The sequence below is a fragment of the Lachnellula hyalina genome (assembly GCF_007821495.1).
Source record: "Lachnellula hyalina strain CBS 185.66 chromosome Unknown contig00015, whole genome shotgun sequence".
NCBI lineage: Eukaryota > Fungi > Ascomycota > Leotiomycetes > Helotiales > Lachnaceae > Lachnellula > Lachnellula hyalina.
The window spans coordinates 182,119-197,564 of NW_022157129.1; the positions used below are offsets into that span (position 1 = coordinate 182,119).

At 47.0% G+C, this 15,446-nt stretch overlaps 6 protein-coding genes across 6 annotated transcripts; 4 read left to right on the top strand and 2 right to left on the bottom strand.

Annotated features, from left to right (window-relative positions):
- Positions 1 to 1,237: 1,237 nt before the first annotated feature.
- kanJ_0 (Kanamycin B dioxygenase) lies at positions 1,238 to 2,352 on the top strand (the record flags this gene model as incomplete). Its single annotated transcript, XM_031145894.1, has 3 exons — positions 1,238 to 1,539; positions 1,590 to 2,111; positions 2,175 to 2,352. 3 exons carry the CDS (start codon positions 1,238 to 1,240, stop codon positions 2,350 to 2,352), a joined length of 1,002 nt encoding a protein of 333 aa, XP_031008452.1.
- Positions 2,353 to 7,476: 5,124 nt separating this feature from the next.
- Positions 7,477 to 8,310, bottom strand: LHYA1_G000906 (putative oxidoreductase; the record flags this gene model as incomplete). Its single annotated transcript, XM_031145895.1, has 1 exon — positions 7,477 to 8,310. The coding sequence occupies one exon, from the start codon at positions 8,308 to 8,310 to the stop codon at positions 7,477 to 7,479; it is 834 nt and encodes a 277-aa protein (XP_031008455.1).
- A 659-nt stretch (positions 8,311 to 8,969) lies between these two features.
- LHYA1_G000907 (uncharacterized protein) lies at positions 8,970 to 10,166 on the top strand (the record flags this gene model as incomplete). Its single annotated transcript, XM_031145896.1, has 2 exons — positions 8,970 to 9,171; positions 9,202 to 10,166. Coding segments are annotated over 2 exons (1,167 nt in total), but the record flags the coding sequence as incomplete, so codon positions are not given.
- A 976-nt stretch (positions 10,167 to 11,142) lies between these two features.
- GST (Glutathione S-transferase) lies at positions 11,143 to 11,937 on the top strand (the record flags this gene model as incomplete). Its single annotated transcript, XM_031145897.1, has 2 exons — positions 11,143 to 11,888; positions 11,910 to 11,937. The coding sequence occupies 2 exons, from the start codon at positions 11,143 to 11,145 to the stop codon at positions 11,935 to 11,937; spliced, it is 774 nt and encodes a 257-aa protein (XP_031008457.1).
- A 595-nt stretch (positions 11,938 to 12,532) lies between these two features.
- On the bottom strand, positions 12,533 to 13,998 carry ARP2 (Actin-related protein; the record flags this gene model as incomplete). Its single annotated transcript, XM_031145898.1, has 4 exons — positions 12,533 to 13,263; positions 13,319 to 13,691; positions 13,757 to 13,856; positions 13,934 to 13,998. 4 exons carry the CDS (start codon positions 13,996 to 13,998, stop codon positions 12,533 to 12,535), a joined length of 1,269 nt encoding a protein of 422 aa, XP_031008456.1.
- Positions 13,999 to 14,146: 148 nt separating this feature from the next.
- Positions 14,147 to 14,917, top strand: LHYA1_G000910 (Uncharacterized protein; the record flags this gene model as incomplete). Its single annotated transcript, XM_031145899.1, has 1 exon — positions 14,147 to 14,917. One exon carries the CDS (start codon positions 14,147 to 14,149, stop codon positions 14,915 to 14,917), a length of 771 nt encoding a protein of 256 aa, XP_031008503.1.
- Between the last annotated feature and the right edge of the window lie 529 nt (positions 14,918 to 15,446).

Sequence of the window (15,446 nt, forward strand, 5' to 3'; positions counted from 1 at the left end):
CGTAAGCATCGCGTCGCATCGCATTGCATCCCCTATATCTCACACACTAGCAACTAATATATCATGCTAGTCTCGTCGCAATTCACGGCCATGGCGGCCACGTGACAGAATGCTGGACAGACGAAGACACATCCTGTTTCTGGCTGCGCGATCTACTGCCAGGCATCTTCGAGCCAGCAACTCAAATACGAGTGCTAAGTTTCGGATACAGCAAAGAAGACGAAGATAGGATTGAAACGGAAGAAATCGCGCGGTTCGCTATTGAGCAGGTGACTAGAAGCGCAGGAAACCCAAACGGGGATTTGGTATGGCTAGCGCATAGTTTCGGTGGGCCGTTGCTAAAGGGGATTCTGTATTCGGATCAGGGGCTTTTGGAGAGGACGAGAGCGGTGTTGTTTTTTGGGGTTCCGAGGAATAGTGCGCCGTGGAAGAATATGGCACTTGCGACGGCGGGAGAGGATGACCATGTGGGCGTGAGCGAGGAGATCAAGAAAATGCAGAGAGAGGTAAGGTGGTTGGGAGAGAGTCAGAGTCGGTTTGCCGAACTGTGTCAAGAGGGACGGTTCAAGGTGTGGTGGTTCCTGGAGACGAGTGGGGGAGTTGATGAGCGGGTGAGTACCTAGATCTTGCTAGTTCCAACGGGACGAAGAGGCTAATGCGATGTATAGAACCGGCCTGAACCGGGGAGAGAAGATGTAATACACGCGAGTAAGACGCATAACGAGATGATTGCTTATAAAGGCTCGGAGGATGAGGATTGGAAGAAGGTTGAGAAAGTCTTACTTGCAGTTGCAGGAAGTCTTGGGCAAGGAAGCCATGCTAAGGAGACATGAATTTTACGAAACTAGCTAGAGTTTATTTGAAGAATACGCTTTTCATTACTACGCATGTATTTTGCTATGTGCTTGTAGCATACTAATGGCTACATATGAGGATATCTTCTCTGGGCTATGGGTCGTACTATTCATATGATAATTCGACAGTGGTGACTCAGGTATTGGTTAGTTGGCAGGCAGGATTGAAGTCGGGCCGGGGAAAAAGTGCGGGGTGGGTTGGAGAGGTGAGATTGGCGGGGTCGGTAGACGACAGTGGGATTCGGGACTATATACATGTCATGTGTAGCTCGTGTAGTTAGTGTATACCAGAGAAGGCAATGCCACTTTTGAAAATAAAGAATATAAAGCTACGTTGTCATATTCACCCATCTCAACTTAAGTCACAAAACAGCTACTTCAGAATGTTCTCTCGAATCCCCAAATCAAGCATAAGAGCACAGGCTCCCCGGCAAATTTCACGTTCAGTGAGACGATTTTCGTCACTTCCAAAAGCCGTCATTGTAACACCGGAGGAGAGGAGCTCTGGGATCTTGTCATGGAGGAGCCTTGAACTCGCAACACGTGCACTTCACCACGACGGGATCGTAGCCCTCGAAAATGCAATCCCACATGACAAGCTTGACTTCTTGAATGAGAAAATGGTTGCAGATGCTCTCTTCCTACAATCAGCCGGTGACTCAATGCCCTTCAACTACAATAAAGGGTTCTTCCCACCTAACGGTCTTGAAAAGAACATGCACTAACGTGAAAAAGGAACATCCAGCAAAACCCTCCATTGGTGAAAAGGTACTTCGACCCAAACATCTTCCTCAACCCCCTCGCCACCCAAACCACTTCGTCCCTTCTGGGCCCTCGCCCCAGGCTATCCTTCATATCCGGCAACAGCGCACTCCCACCAGCTCCCGACTCAGAACCCCAATCGCAACCCGTCCATTCAGACGCCGACTTCGAACACCCACGATCTCCATTCGCGCTAGTTATAAATATCCCACTGGTCGAGATGACGCTAGACAACGGCACCACAGAAGTCTGGCTAGGGTCGCATCTGAACTCAGGCAAACATGTTCAAGAAGGCGAGCACGGCGAGAGAGCGAGCGGTCGCATCAGGAAAGATGTGCTTGCAGCACGAGCGCAAGAGCGGCAATCCTCACAACCTGTCGTCAGGAAAGGCTCGATTGTCGTGCGGGATTTGCGGTTATGGCATGCGGGGAAGCCGAACTTCACGGAGCAGACAAGAGTCATGCTTGCGATGATTCATTTCGCGCCCTGGTTCAGGTGAGCGATTTTTTTTTTTATAATGGTTCTCTGGATTACAGTACAGTATGCTGATAGTGCTAGGAATGCTATGGAGATTACTTTCTCAGAGGAGCTTCGGCCGCAGCTCGAAAGCGATGGTGGGCTTCAGATTCAAGGCCGACTTAAACCTGAACAGGAGATATTGGATACATATTTGAAGGGTGCGTATGGTAATGCCTATGATTTTGACCAGAAGGAGAAGTTGGATATTGAGTTTTGAGAAACATGGGATTTTTGGTGTTGTGTATCAAGATGTGGCTCAAAGCTGGAGATTTGAACTGTGTGTTGATAGGTAGGTGATTTGATTCTTTTTGAAAGGGGACCAAATCAACGACCTATCAAACAAACGAATGCATGTCCTATTCAAAAAAAAAAAAACTGCTGCAAACTATCGATAGAAGTTGAGTGTAAAGTTGCTTGCCCTGTGACCAGTTTCCCTTTTGGGTGGGCGGTAAAGGGGGGATGAAAGAAAATCTCGCTAAGCGAGAGTAAACATTTACTCAGGATTAAATCATTACCCATATCAAAAAGAATAGCAAAAGGCCTTATCTGACTAAAAGCAAAGCCTAGAGATTCCTAAGAAATTCCTATTCGGGAGGGAAACATAATGGAAATCAATTCAATTTCGGGAAAGGGGTATTTTCTGTTGCAATTTGCAAAGTTGGAACAAATTCTGCCAGCACATGACGGTTATTATATCTCTCGCGTTTTGTGAATACCACCTAAGAACTAGCAGGGAAAATGATTCACTCGACGACATCAAGTATATCCATTTTTTCTTTCGTATGAACTACCTACTTGTACTACGACCTGTTCAACCTCTTTCGAAATGTCTCAACCGAGCACAGTCGATCCGAACTTCGGGCTCTACATGTCTGTTATGCCCATGATCAAAAGCAGAGCTTTGCACAGCGATATCGACCTCGACCAATTCGAAGCACAACTTGCGGAGGCTACTACCGATGTCTACGTATACGAAGTTCACGGAGACGACTTGAGCAGATACGAGCAAGCATGGAAGATCGACAAGCTCATTTGGGACAAATTCTGTAAGTGCAAATGCGACAATACAAGGCAGACAGCTAACAAGACTAGTTCTGCCAGAAGAGTTCCCCATGCCAGCACCCCAAAAGAAACCGATGGAAGAAGCAGAAGACAATGCAGTCAAATCACCTGAAGCACAAGGCGCCCGAAAGGTTGATGCCGGAGGATCTGGTCATCAATCAAGGAGTCCATCTCGCGCCAGAGCACACGACAAGGGTGAATTGAGAGACCGAGGATCTCGTCGGCAAGGATCAGATCTCACGTATTACGGACCCTACGGGCTGCAGATAGGAGACTCTTACCGACCAAGATACGACCAGCCGCGAGGTGGAGATGGCGATAGGCAGAGATATAGATCGAGATCGCCGAGGGGGGACTATCAAGACGGAGGAAGATATCAGCAGCCCAGACCAAGATTCGAATCACGTTATGATGGAGCTCAGGCCGCAGGCAAGCAATGGAACGGACGTTGGAGCAAGCGCAATAGTTGGTCAGGGGGCCCAGCAGGAGTGTGAGTGAAATGGTAGAGACAAGGCCAACAAGTACCAGAGGGTATAAACTGGAGGCGGCAAAGTTCCTTTTCTCAAGCTACCGGTTCGAATATACAACCTCTTGCAAGCACCTTGTAAATAAGTGTCATTATCTGGTACACGTAGGAAGACAGTTCCGACATCTGCGAGAGACTCCTCTATATCATATTCTGTTTGTTAGCCGTGGAGTTCGTGAGCGATTGATTGAAAAGTTACCTGATGGTTGGAGTCATTCCATGATCGCACTTGCCTTGTCTAATAAAGTGACATGCGCGTCGCTCTTTCTGTATATTTCATCCCGGAAAGTACGGCTACATACAGCTCCATAAGCCACGGTGTTTGATTTTATTTAGGGAACGGTAAGTCATTGTCTATTGCCTCGACCTCTACTACTCCGTAGGGAAGTGAGAGCCGATATCAGCATCTGGTCCGTGCAGACGCGTTTAACCTCATTCCAACCTCAACTCAACTTCACCTCCTACAGTACACGCTTCACGCAGATCACCTTTCCTTCCACAAGTTCTTCAAGCCCTAAGACTTGCGAGGATGCAATCAGTCAAAGTCATCAGCTTCAGAGTCGGTCCTCCAAACACTGTATTCTGATCCGCCTGCTTCATCATATTCATCGTAGCTTCAGGCTACTCTTGCAATATGGGCAAAACGATAGGTTTGCGGGTGTTCAGTAAGTGATGCCAAGGTCCAAATTTTGAGTTGAATCTCAGCTGGAAGCTCGGGAAAGAATTCAAAGGTATACGCCGGTATAGCTCGTTTTCGTGTCTCTTGAATACTTTGATGCTACACGAGGTTAGCAGCTGAAGGATGTGTCGTTTAAAATTCTCCTTCTGATCCTTTAAGCCGAACCCCAAGGTATATCTCGGAACGGGAGAGAAGATGGGCGAAAAGCCCGAGGAGTGTGGGCTTGTGGTCGCGCATCTAAATAATTTGAAAGGTGCGAAAGCGCGCGGATTTTGAACAATATATCTAGATAGACCGTTGGAGAAGGAGAAAATCCAGAGTTACGAGAGAGAAACATTCTGGGCATATGGATTGAAGAGGACGAGTATACGTTGGTTACTCTTGCTGAGCGTTTAGGAATACAAGCTGGGTAAATAATTGTCAATAGATATGCCTATTGCTTCTACATCATTCTTCTAGACCTTGCGGTCTTTCATTCCAAAGACCACAACGTTGATATTGTGGCTTCTCCGGTAAATAGACCGGACAGCTCAGGCTTGATCACTTCTTTTTAAGACGCCGACTGCTTTATGTCAGTCACTACCTACCTAGGTAGTTGCACACCATCTTTATGTAGCATATACGCAAAAAAGAAACCTTAAAATGCTATCCAAAAATGATCATTCAACATATGACATAGTCAAACTTTATTGTTACAACTCAAGTACCATATATTCTAGTCCTGTAACAAACCAGCCCACCTATCATTTTCTCTTGCCTCCATATGCGTATACTCCACATCTAGAATCAAAATCTGATGAAGTGCTTTTGTGACCCTAGCAACATCTTTAGCAAGAGCTACCACGGACCCCAAAGTCAGGCGATGGATGTTAGACTTCTTTCCCCACATTTCCATGAAGTTTGTCAAAGCTGCTTCTCCATCACGACTCAGATACTCCTCATCAATAATTCCATACAGCTCTGACTGTCTAACCGGGAGCGGCAACACTTTCCAATGATTGGCCTCCTGCTTCGCACTCCCCTTCAGGATTTTCACTTCCGCAACTTTCGTAATACAGTGAACAAGTCTCTGCATATCTTCCCTCAGCAGAGTCTTGGACTCATCTTCCAAGCGCTCCACACATTTACACAAGATCGTTTCCACACCATCTCGCGGGCTGCTCTTCGTTCCCATGATTTTTCTCAGCTGCAGATCTTGCTCCCTGATCCGGTCCAGTGCTGCCTTGTTGGCTGCCGCGGAATATGTATCTGATGCTGATAGCAATACGCGCATGCATTTGTCGGTAATATTATTTGCCTCGGGTTCAGGGCCTTTTTGAATGTGGAGGGTTGGTGATCTGAATCCCGTATCTACATGATATTTGTCTTTCGTTGCTGTCGGAAATGAAGGTCTTTTGCTGTTTGAGTCGTAAACTTTCTCCGGGCTCTTTCCTTGTTTTTCCGGAGGGCTTGGAGTTGTCATGTCGATAGTGTCGTATGAGATTTCACTTCTAGGTATCTGAGGACTTGGGGACAAAGGCGTGCGAGGTGCCGGTAGGGTGACTGTTTCCATCCCTTTGACTCTTACTCGCGGAAGATGACTTGGAAATAGGGGTTTGTTGGGTACCGGGCGGGTGAATGTTTCTAGTTCTCCAGCTCTTGCTCGTGGGAACTTTGGTGGACTTGGGGATCCATCACTTGTCAGGTCGATAACTTCCCCCGTAGAGGTTTGTTTCGCTAGCGGAAGACTTGGAGAGTTGTCACTTGTTGAGTCGATAACTTCCTTTCGGCCCTTGCCTTTGACGCGTTTGACAACTGGGGCTCTATCATCTGGCACGTCGAACCTTCCACCTTTGTCTCTGTGGCTGAGAAGAAGCCTGATAGCATCGGGGAGATGTCCCCCAGAATAGAGCAACGCATTCTTTGCGCTCTGCGGCGAGATATATGTGAATGCTTCTGTGATCCTATTTGCACTTTCTTGTATTTGGGCTGCTGAGTAGCTTTTCGGCTTGGTTTTGACGGTTCCTGCTTGAATAGGACGCATGGATCTGATAGGATTGTCTGGAGATCTAGTTGGTAGGGGGGGACGGGGGGTAAGGACTTGGGCGTGATTCTTGAGACATATCGATCTGGCTCTGCTGGCGTTTTTGTTATGGTTGAATGGGACTTTGCTTGCTCTTTTATATTGGTGGGTAGTATAAAAACATTTTACTGCGCACCACTTTGATCAATTCACTAATTCAAGGTTATCTTAGGACTACTCCTATATAAAATTTTAATGAATAAGACTAAAGCGATCTCTATGAGATATTCTCCTAGTTTAAGTAGCTGACTAAGGTGTGAAATGAAACCGCTAGAATAATCTACCACTGATAGATAATAATCATTATACTCTTTGGTACCCTTTCTTAAGCCGCACTGCTCTATTTATAATGTTAAGGACTGACTTTAGTATTTAACTCTACTACTACCACATCGGATGTAGTCTCTGGCGCTTGAGGGTGAAACTAATATAGCTGAACCGTGGTTTTTGCCTTTGAAATTACTTGACGCTCTACTAGGGAGGTTTCAGACCTCGAATATAGTTGCTTTAATGACTTCTTCCATGCAAATTAACCCAATCTCAGAGTCCTAGGCTTATTAATGGCTGGCTTATGACTCCCTGTAGCCACACCTTTGTCGAAGTTCAAGTGAAAATAAAGAATATAGCTATTCCTTAGAAGCACGCATGATGCTACAAACATTTCTTAAACCACGAACGCGGCAAGACGCACCAAATCGCAGTTGGAGAGTGACTTGAACGAACACGCTAACCCTTTTACCAATATAGACTTAGCTTTTCTGTTAACTTCCTATTATACTCATCGGAAACTTCCTCCATCCAAAGCTTCTCAAGCCTACCAGAAATTATCTCCCATCCCTAAATTGAGCAACCCTTTCCTCAAATTCACTGCCAATTGGTCCATCGCCCGAAGTAGGTTCACCAGTTCCCTTCTATTCATTCTTTTCGTCTAAATGACCCAAGACGAAACGAAGTACTACACCCTCTGCGCCACCCACTTGCCTATAGACCTGATTCATACACAGTGCTAGTCCTAAATCCACCCACCTTTCTTCATCACCTCTTGCGTCCATGCCTCCAACTTCACTCTCTCTTCTTCGCTCATCGCTGCCGGACTTGGCTTCGTTATGTTGGCCTTCTCGCTGAAATACAACCCACTCATCTCCTTCTTAAACTGCGGACTAGCAGCCACAAATAAGCTACTAACACACCCCTCATCGCAAGGCCGCACCACCCCGGTAGCCCGGATGAAGCTATGAATCCACTTCAATTTCCAGCCCACACTATCTCGGTTTTTCTCGTTCAGCTGCGTATCAATGAATCCGGGATTTGCTGCAGCAGCCCAAATCTCCCCCATCCCTTGCATCGAGTTTAATGATCCAGGCCCATATGAAGCGTGCAGAGGTTTTGCAAGTAGAATGTCCGCAAGCTTACTTACTCCATACAGTCCCCAACGCCCAAACCCTTTGATTTCTGTCTCATCATATGGGATTTTCGTTACGGTCCAGGGTCGTCGATGGCCTTCGCTCGTCACGGGAACGACTCTTGCCGACCCCTCGCCATCTTTCAACGACGTCGACAACAGGATGGGAAGAAGATGGTATGTCAGCAACCAGTGCGCGATATAGTTAACCTGCATCTGAATTTCAAAACCATCGGGTGTGATCTCATACGGGACAGCCACTATACCGGCGTTTAGAATCAGCCCATGTAGCTTTGGTTCTTGGACCGAGAAGCTTTTCGCTGCTGAAACAACGGTGCTGAGAATTGTGTGGTCCATTAGGAGAACCTGAACGTCCGCCTCGGGGTGCGTTTCTTTGATCTTGGAGATGGCTGCGGTGACTTTTCTGGAAGAGCGGGCGCCCATGTATACGTATGCGCCTTTAGCCGATGCCGGTGTTTTCTCCGGTCACGATAAATATCTTGCCCTTGAGGGATGGGAGAGAAGAGACGCTCCACATCTTCGACTTTGAAGTTCGATGTACTCGGCTATTGAGAAAAGATCGTGAAGGCAATATTTTAGTGCAGAAAGTAGTGTTGATCAATGCAAAAGGCTTTGCCGTGGATGGAAAGTGAAACCGAAAACTGCTTCGGAGAAGGTTCTGGTCTATACTTATATTCTAATATTTGTTTGCCCTCATGGTTGGTTCTGTTGTATTGAGGGAGCATTTTCCTTGTTCCGTGATATCATATAATGCAATATGGATACGACGTATAGCAAGGCATACAGACTTCAGCTTATGATACTTTCCTCTTTAGGAAAAGTAAACAATTATGCGTCTGTGATTGGCTGAAATCCTATGCTCCTGTTCAAACTTCTGCTGGCATCCGCGATATAAGCTTCTACGCTAATCTGAGAAAGGAAATTTCCATAATCCACTAATTTACGTTAATTATAAAGCGAACTTCATATCATAGATCATCCCCATCCCCATCCTCTTCGTCGACCTTTTAACATAATTATTATTTCTTCTCAATCTGGAAATTTCAATAAGCCTTGCGAACCCATGTAGCTTTATCATAGAGAGTTCTCGGTCCGCCAGCAGGGATCATCCAGATTTGTGGAAAGCGGACGATGACTGGACGAAGGTAACGGAGAAGGAGGAGAGAAAGAGGATTCAGAATCGATTAAGTCAACGCACATATCGAAGAAAACACGCCAAACAAGATATAAAGAAATGCGCATTTCGTGTTGAGCGTTTTAGGGTTTCCGATATCCCTATCCGAGGTCCTTAGCTCCGTGAAAAAACAATTGTAGAAAGCAGCACAACACTGGAAGGAAACCAAACAGGGAAAGTCAATCGTGCAGCTGGACCGGAGTTGCATGATAGTCAGATACTTCTAGAAGGGCAGTTGGCGCCTAGCTCTCCATATTTACGACCCAATAACACTCCTATCGAAAACTTGTTTCTTTACTCTTCTCAAGAAACACGCAGCCCAGGATGGTCGTTTTCCAATATAAGTTCAGGTGATTGGGGACGGATCATTACCTCTGGAGTGTCGCCATCAACCCGATATGTGCCACTCTCAACCTACTTCCCACTCTCTTCTGATCATCTTCTCCGACTCATACACCTAAACGTCTACCGAGCAATCACTGAACTCAAGGAAGCCCTAAAATCCAACGCGGTTATCTACAAGAAGAATCCAGTGAAAGTTATGCCGCAGCAAATTAATCTTTGCGACAGCTACACCATCATCCTCCCTCGGACCGATAAGCCGCTCCCAATAGCACTGCAGCCGACCGAAGTGCAGATGAATATCTCGCATTCAGCATGGTTCAACGTATTCCCCTTTCCGAATTCAAGGGACAATCTCATTCGATACGAGGCAGAATTCGACCATCTAGACCTCTGCAATGACCTCTTTGGAGACTTGATTGGAAATAATAACTTATTGTTTTCTCGCCGCCTTCAAGATTTCACATTGTCCTCAGCGTTGGAGATGAGGAAATGCGATATTAGCGCAGAGTTTGATGACGAGATCACGGCGAACAGAAATGGGCTAATTGTTTGGGGTGAGCCGTGTGATCCTGAGAGTTGGGAGGCTACACCAGGATTTCTGATGAAGTGGTTTCGGCTTTTGGGTGGCTGTCGGGGTTTGATTACGTCGAGCAATCGGTGGAGGGCAAAGAGATTTGAGGAACCATTGTCCATGCCGAGCTATATCGACATAACCCCATTTCCTGCTAAGGAGGATGTTCCACTGCCAGATATGGCTTAAATTGTTCTAATAACTGCTCAGTCATTGAACAGTCTTTAGTAGTACTAACTACTATTGTTCCCGCACCAGGAGGCAAATTGATATAAAAACCTGAATTTTGTTAGTGATGTACTGTTATACCTCCCTCGTCAATCTAAACTTACACCATCTCTACGATGCATCGTCTGTGAACAACGCCCAAATATCGGACCAACTCCTATTCCCAATAGTGAGAATCCATATAAGACATGTTGCCTGTGTGAATCAATATTTCTGCTGCAAGGATGCTCGCGTAGATGCTGGCAGATGCTGGCAGTGCAGTAGACTGGCTGCTGAATTCCTTGAGACTTTAATTTGATTGCCTTCTAGTATTCTATCCTTAGGCAATAAATTGATGACAATCGGATTCGTGAAAGCAGCCGGCCATTCTGTCAGGCCGAAACATAATGACAAAGAAACAGCTAACCGTATGGCATCGTGGCTCAAATAGACAAAGAATTTGCAAAGAGGATGCCAATTTCGAAGCCGACTGTAACGACCTTGGTTTTAGTTTATTTTACTGTCTTTATATTCAACTTTTTTAATCGCTTCCGCTTTCTGTTGATCCTTTTAAGCTCGAACAAAGATAGGACAAAGGGTGCAGAAATTTGACATTCTCTTAGGGAATTTTGTTTTTTCCGAGGGGAGGAGGAATGCGAGTAGTTTTGGGCGTTATCGTGCTTTCGTGCGGGTTCTTCTTACTCGTCGTATGCTAGAGACCAGATCATACCTACCTACTTGTAATACCTCAATCATCCACGCCACTCCACATTCAGGGGCTCGGTTAGGTGAGGGGTTGCCGCTTCCGAGACATGCATCCCCACCACTAGCACCAAACATCAACGTCCACGTTCCCCCATCCTCCATGACCATCATTGCAAGATCCCACGCTGCCTCCATACAACTGCTAAAACGAGCAATCGTCACTACAAGACCCTCATCCTTCCAATTAACTACAATGGCATCAGCACCAGCCGCCAAGCGCCAAAAGAGCACCAAAGATGTGCCCTACGAACTCATCTACTGGCCGGGCCTGCCAGGACGCGGAGAGCACGTACGACTTGCCCTCGAAGAAGCAGGCGCCTCATACACAGATATCGCTCATCAAAAAGACGGCATCAACCTCGTCATCGCCCAAATAAACCCCGAAAACCTTGGCGACGCATCCAACCCCCCTCCCTGCGCCCCTCCCATCCTCAAACACGGCGATCTCACCATATCCCAAACCCCCAACATTCTGCTCTACCTCGCACCGCGCCTTGGACTTGTGCCGCCGGCAGAGGAGGACGAGGACGCTATCTACAAGGTCAACCAGTTGGCGTTGACGGCGCTTGACGGCCTCTCGAACGAACCGCACGATTGTCATCATCCCATTGCGACGGGCTTATACTACGAGGACCAGAAGACGGAAGCGAAGCGGAGATCCGCAGACTATATTGCCAACCGCCTGCCTAAGTTCCTAGGCTATTTCGAGCGTGTGCTACAAGGGGAGGCAAGCAAGGGCGGGTCGTGGCTGTATGGCGGCAACTTGACATATGCAGATTTGGTGTTGTTCCAATGTTTGGATGGCGTCAAGTTTGCGTTTCCGAATGCTACGGGCAGGATTGAGAAGGAGGGGAAGTTCGGAAAGGTGTTTGGGCTGTACCGGGCTGTGCAGGAGCGGCCGAAGATGAAGGCTTACCTGGCGAGTGAGAAGAGGCAGAAGTATGGGTTGGGTATCTATAGACATTACCCCGAACTAGATGAAGAGTAATAGAATAAAGTATAACCTGAGGTGCGTGCTTTTGGCCTCAAATGGTCATCACGGCTTGAGTCCCAAAAGCTTGATTTGCGTTTGCATACAAGAACCCCAATCTTCTTTGACTTGCGGTATGAAATGGAACAGCAATACCACAATACATCTTACAATCCTCCCTAGTCCCTGACAAAAGCACCCTCTATCTATGAATACCAACCTCACCCAGGCCATCATATCCTCAGAAAACACCCGCAATACAAAACGTATTCGCAGCATACGCAAGACGTAGCCCTAGAACACCAAAAGGATATACGTTCTTACAGTACTAATGATAATAGGACAAGGAGATGATGTGGGGTTTCGGCTGGATTGTGGAATCAGGGGCTATTGCGCTAGTATAAATTGGGTAGATAAAAGATATTATTTCGATAAAACGCCACTTGGCGACTTCAATCAAGTAAACTTGTCTTTTATCGATCTTGTGAATAGCATATTGCAATTTGCTTGGGGCCTCTTCACGTCACAACACCACTCCAGGTTAAGCAGAGATCAAAAAGTCCCGCTAAAAGCAAGCATGCAATGTCTTTTTGGTCATAAAACGGTCAACAACTTATCTAGGCCCAAGTTTTTCAAGGGCCTTTGAACCCTGTTCTTCCCACTCTGCTTTGCTTATCCACATACTCTCTTTATCCGCCATGATATTCGCCAACACCGCACCTCCTAGGAACACCATATGTCTCCTCCTGGGTGGATCCTCAATGCGGACCTTAAACTTATTCAGCCGTTCCGGATTTCCGCCCAGTACCTTCGTAAGCCATAACTGCTTTAGCTCCTTCTCTAATCGTGAGGGTAGGCCAGGGTACATGCTGCTACCGCCGGACAAGACGATGGCTTTGAAGAGCGAGGAGCGCACATCGACGTCGGCGGCTTGGATGGTATTGAAGAGAAATTCGGCGATGCCTGGTTGTTCGACATCAACTAAGTGGGGTTGGAATAGACATTCGGGGGCTTCGAAACGCTCGCTACCAACTCGGATTACTCGGCCGTCGGGTAGGGTGTAGCTCTCTACCAAGACAGTCGTATCCTCGCTCAGTCTCTGATCTAATTCCAAGTCGTATGAGACGTAGCAGAGCTTCTCTTTGATCTGGCGCACGGTCTCAAAATCGGCGGTTCTGTTTAGGGCGTAGCCGCGGCGCAGGAGGAGGGCGATGAGATTGCGGGTTACGTCTCGGCCGGCGACGTCCAGCCGGCGTGTTAGGTGGTTGAGGACGACGGATTCATAGACGGGGACAATGTGAGTTACTCCGTCTCCGGAATCAACGACCACACCGGAGCTGAGACCTATGAATCGTCAGCTGCCGCCCACATCCTCTTTCCAATCAATGTAAACACCCACCTTGTGCATAAAGCGCCAATACAGCTTGAATAGCAACGTAAACACCACCAAACTGATACCTCTCAAACATCACTTCGCACATCTGCTCCCTATTCTTCAGCGGATTCATCGGGGGCTCCGTAAGCAAGATCTTGCGCCCGGTAGTGTCAACCTTCATCTTCTCGTAGAAAGTGTAGTCCCAGAGATGCTGCATGTCGTCCCACTTCTTGACGATGCCATTTTCCATGGGGTAGGATACCTGCAGCATGGTGCGCGCGGCGGCTGCTTCGTCACCGCACATTATGTCTTTGATGACTAGGCCATCGGTGCCTTTTTCTTCAGAACGCAGGATAGGGCGTCCGACGATGGAGGGGTATTGGAATTCGGGGAAGTTCTACAGCAGTACTAAGATTAGTCTCTGCCTCTGTAGCCGTCTTGCTGGAAGAGGGGGGCGCATACTTGGGCGGCATAGCCAACTTTGAGGAAGCCGGTTCCTCCGTCGAGGACTGTAGGATTGATGTAAGTAGGTATACTCGAGAATTGAAGCAATATACAATACCTATTGGAGGTTCCGACATCTTTGCAGACGGTGAAGAGCTCGAAGGATGTTGAAGGTAAGCTTGAGGTTGTTGATACGTAGTGGGGGCCTGTTGTGCGCTTGCGTTGATGGCCCTTTCCACCCGCCGTAGCTTCCCCTCCATGGTGGCTGTGAGAACCCTACCAACTTGTAAGCTAGAGCTAGGTATGTAATTTTTAACTATTTCTTACTTATACTTACTTTGTATTTTATTAATTACTACCTCTAAATTGCTTCTTTGCGAACAACTACACCTGTAATCTTATTTAACCATGAAGATGACTTCTAAGAGAATCCTCCTCATCAATCCTAATTCGTCAACTTCCATGACGGATGGCTTGTCTACTTTACTCAAGGAAATGAATCGGAATGGAACTACCTCATCCCAAATCGAGACTTATACAGCTCCTTCCGGCCCATCAAGTATCAACAACGAAGATGATGCCCTCGAAACTGCAAAGATCGTTCTCGCAGATCTGGAACTAAGACTTTCTAATTACGACGCCTACCTCGTCGCCTGCTACAGCGTCCATCCTCTTGTCGGCATGCTCAGAAAGAAAGTTGCCCCTCATGTACACGTGACCGGTATCTTCGAAGCCAGCATTTCTACATCTCTATCCTTGCTACCGCTGGGATCCGGAAGCAGTTATTCGAGGTTCGGGATTGTTAGTACGGGCACTTACTGGGAGAAAGCCCTATCGAAAGGAGTGAAGGACTTCCTAGAGGTGGATGATTTGAAGAGCTGCAAGAGGTTCAAAGGGGTCGAAACCACAGGATTAAATGCTGGGGAGTTGCATACAGCACCACCGGAGCTGGTTAGGAGGAAGATGATGGAGGCGACGAAGAGATTGGTGAAGGACAAGGATGTTCGGGTTGTTATTCTGGGGTGTGCTGGAATGGCAGGGTTGGATACTATTGTTGAGGAGGCTTTGGTAGAGGAACTTGGGGATGATGCAAAGTATGTGCATGTTCTAGATGGGGTAAAAGCTGGTCTTGGGATGCTGGAGAGTTTTCTTCGGGCTTTACCTCCTAAGAAAAAGTAATTCCGTAGAATTTCAGGGAGGCGGTACCTTTCTTGATTGTCATGAATACGAGGAATAAGTGGCACTAGCCTCGTGTCTAATATAAAAGCAAGAGAAAAATGCTATGGAGATTGCATAGACAAAGCGGGCAGAAGAGAATATCGATACTACACAAGATAAGTTTACGTCTGAATACCATTGAGTGAGAAACATTACCTTGGCTAGACCGGGCGGTCAAGTATCGATCGGGGTCTGGACCTTGGCCTTCAAAATGCGATATGCAACAAAACTTTGTGACACTAAAGTGATCCTATTTTCCCCCTCCTAGCTCTAGGATGGGGATGATTGACGGGTGAATTGCAGTAATGCCAGACTTCTGGTTTCAATGCAAGCCATGTAAACCATGTATGAATCGTCATACCAGACTGCTGGATTTCCCATTGTCTTCGGCGCCTACCTGTGAGAGTCTCTGTGTCCATATACAGTATCGAGGGTAATCCGCGTAGGTATCCCCGTCGAAGGCTCTTACTTGAACACCCCCGGGTCAATT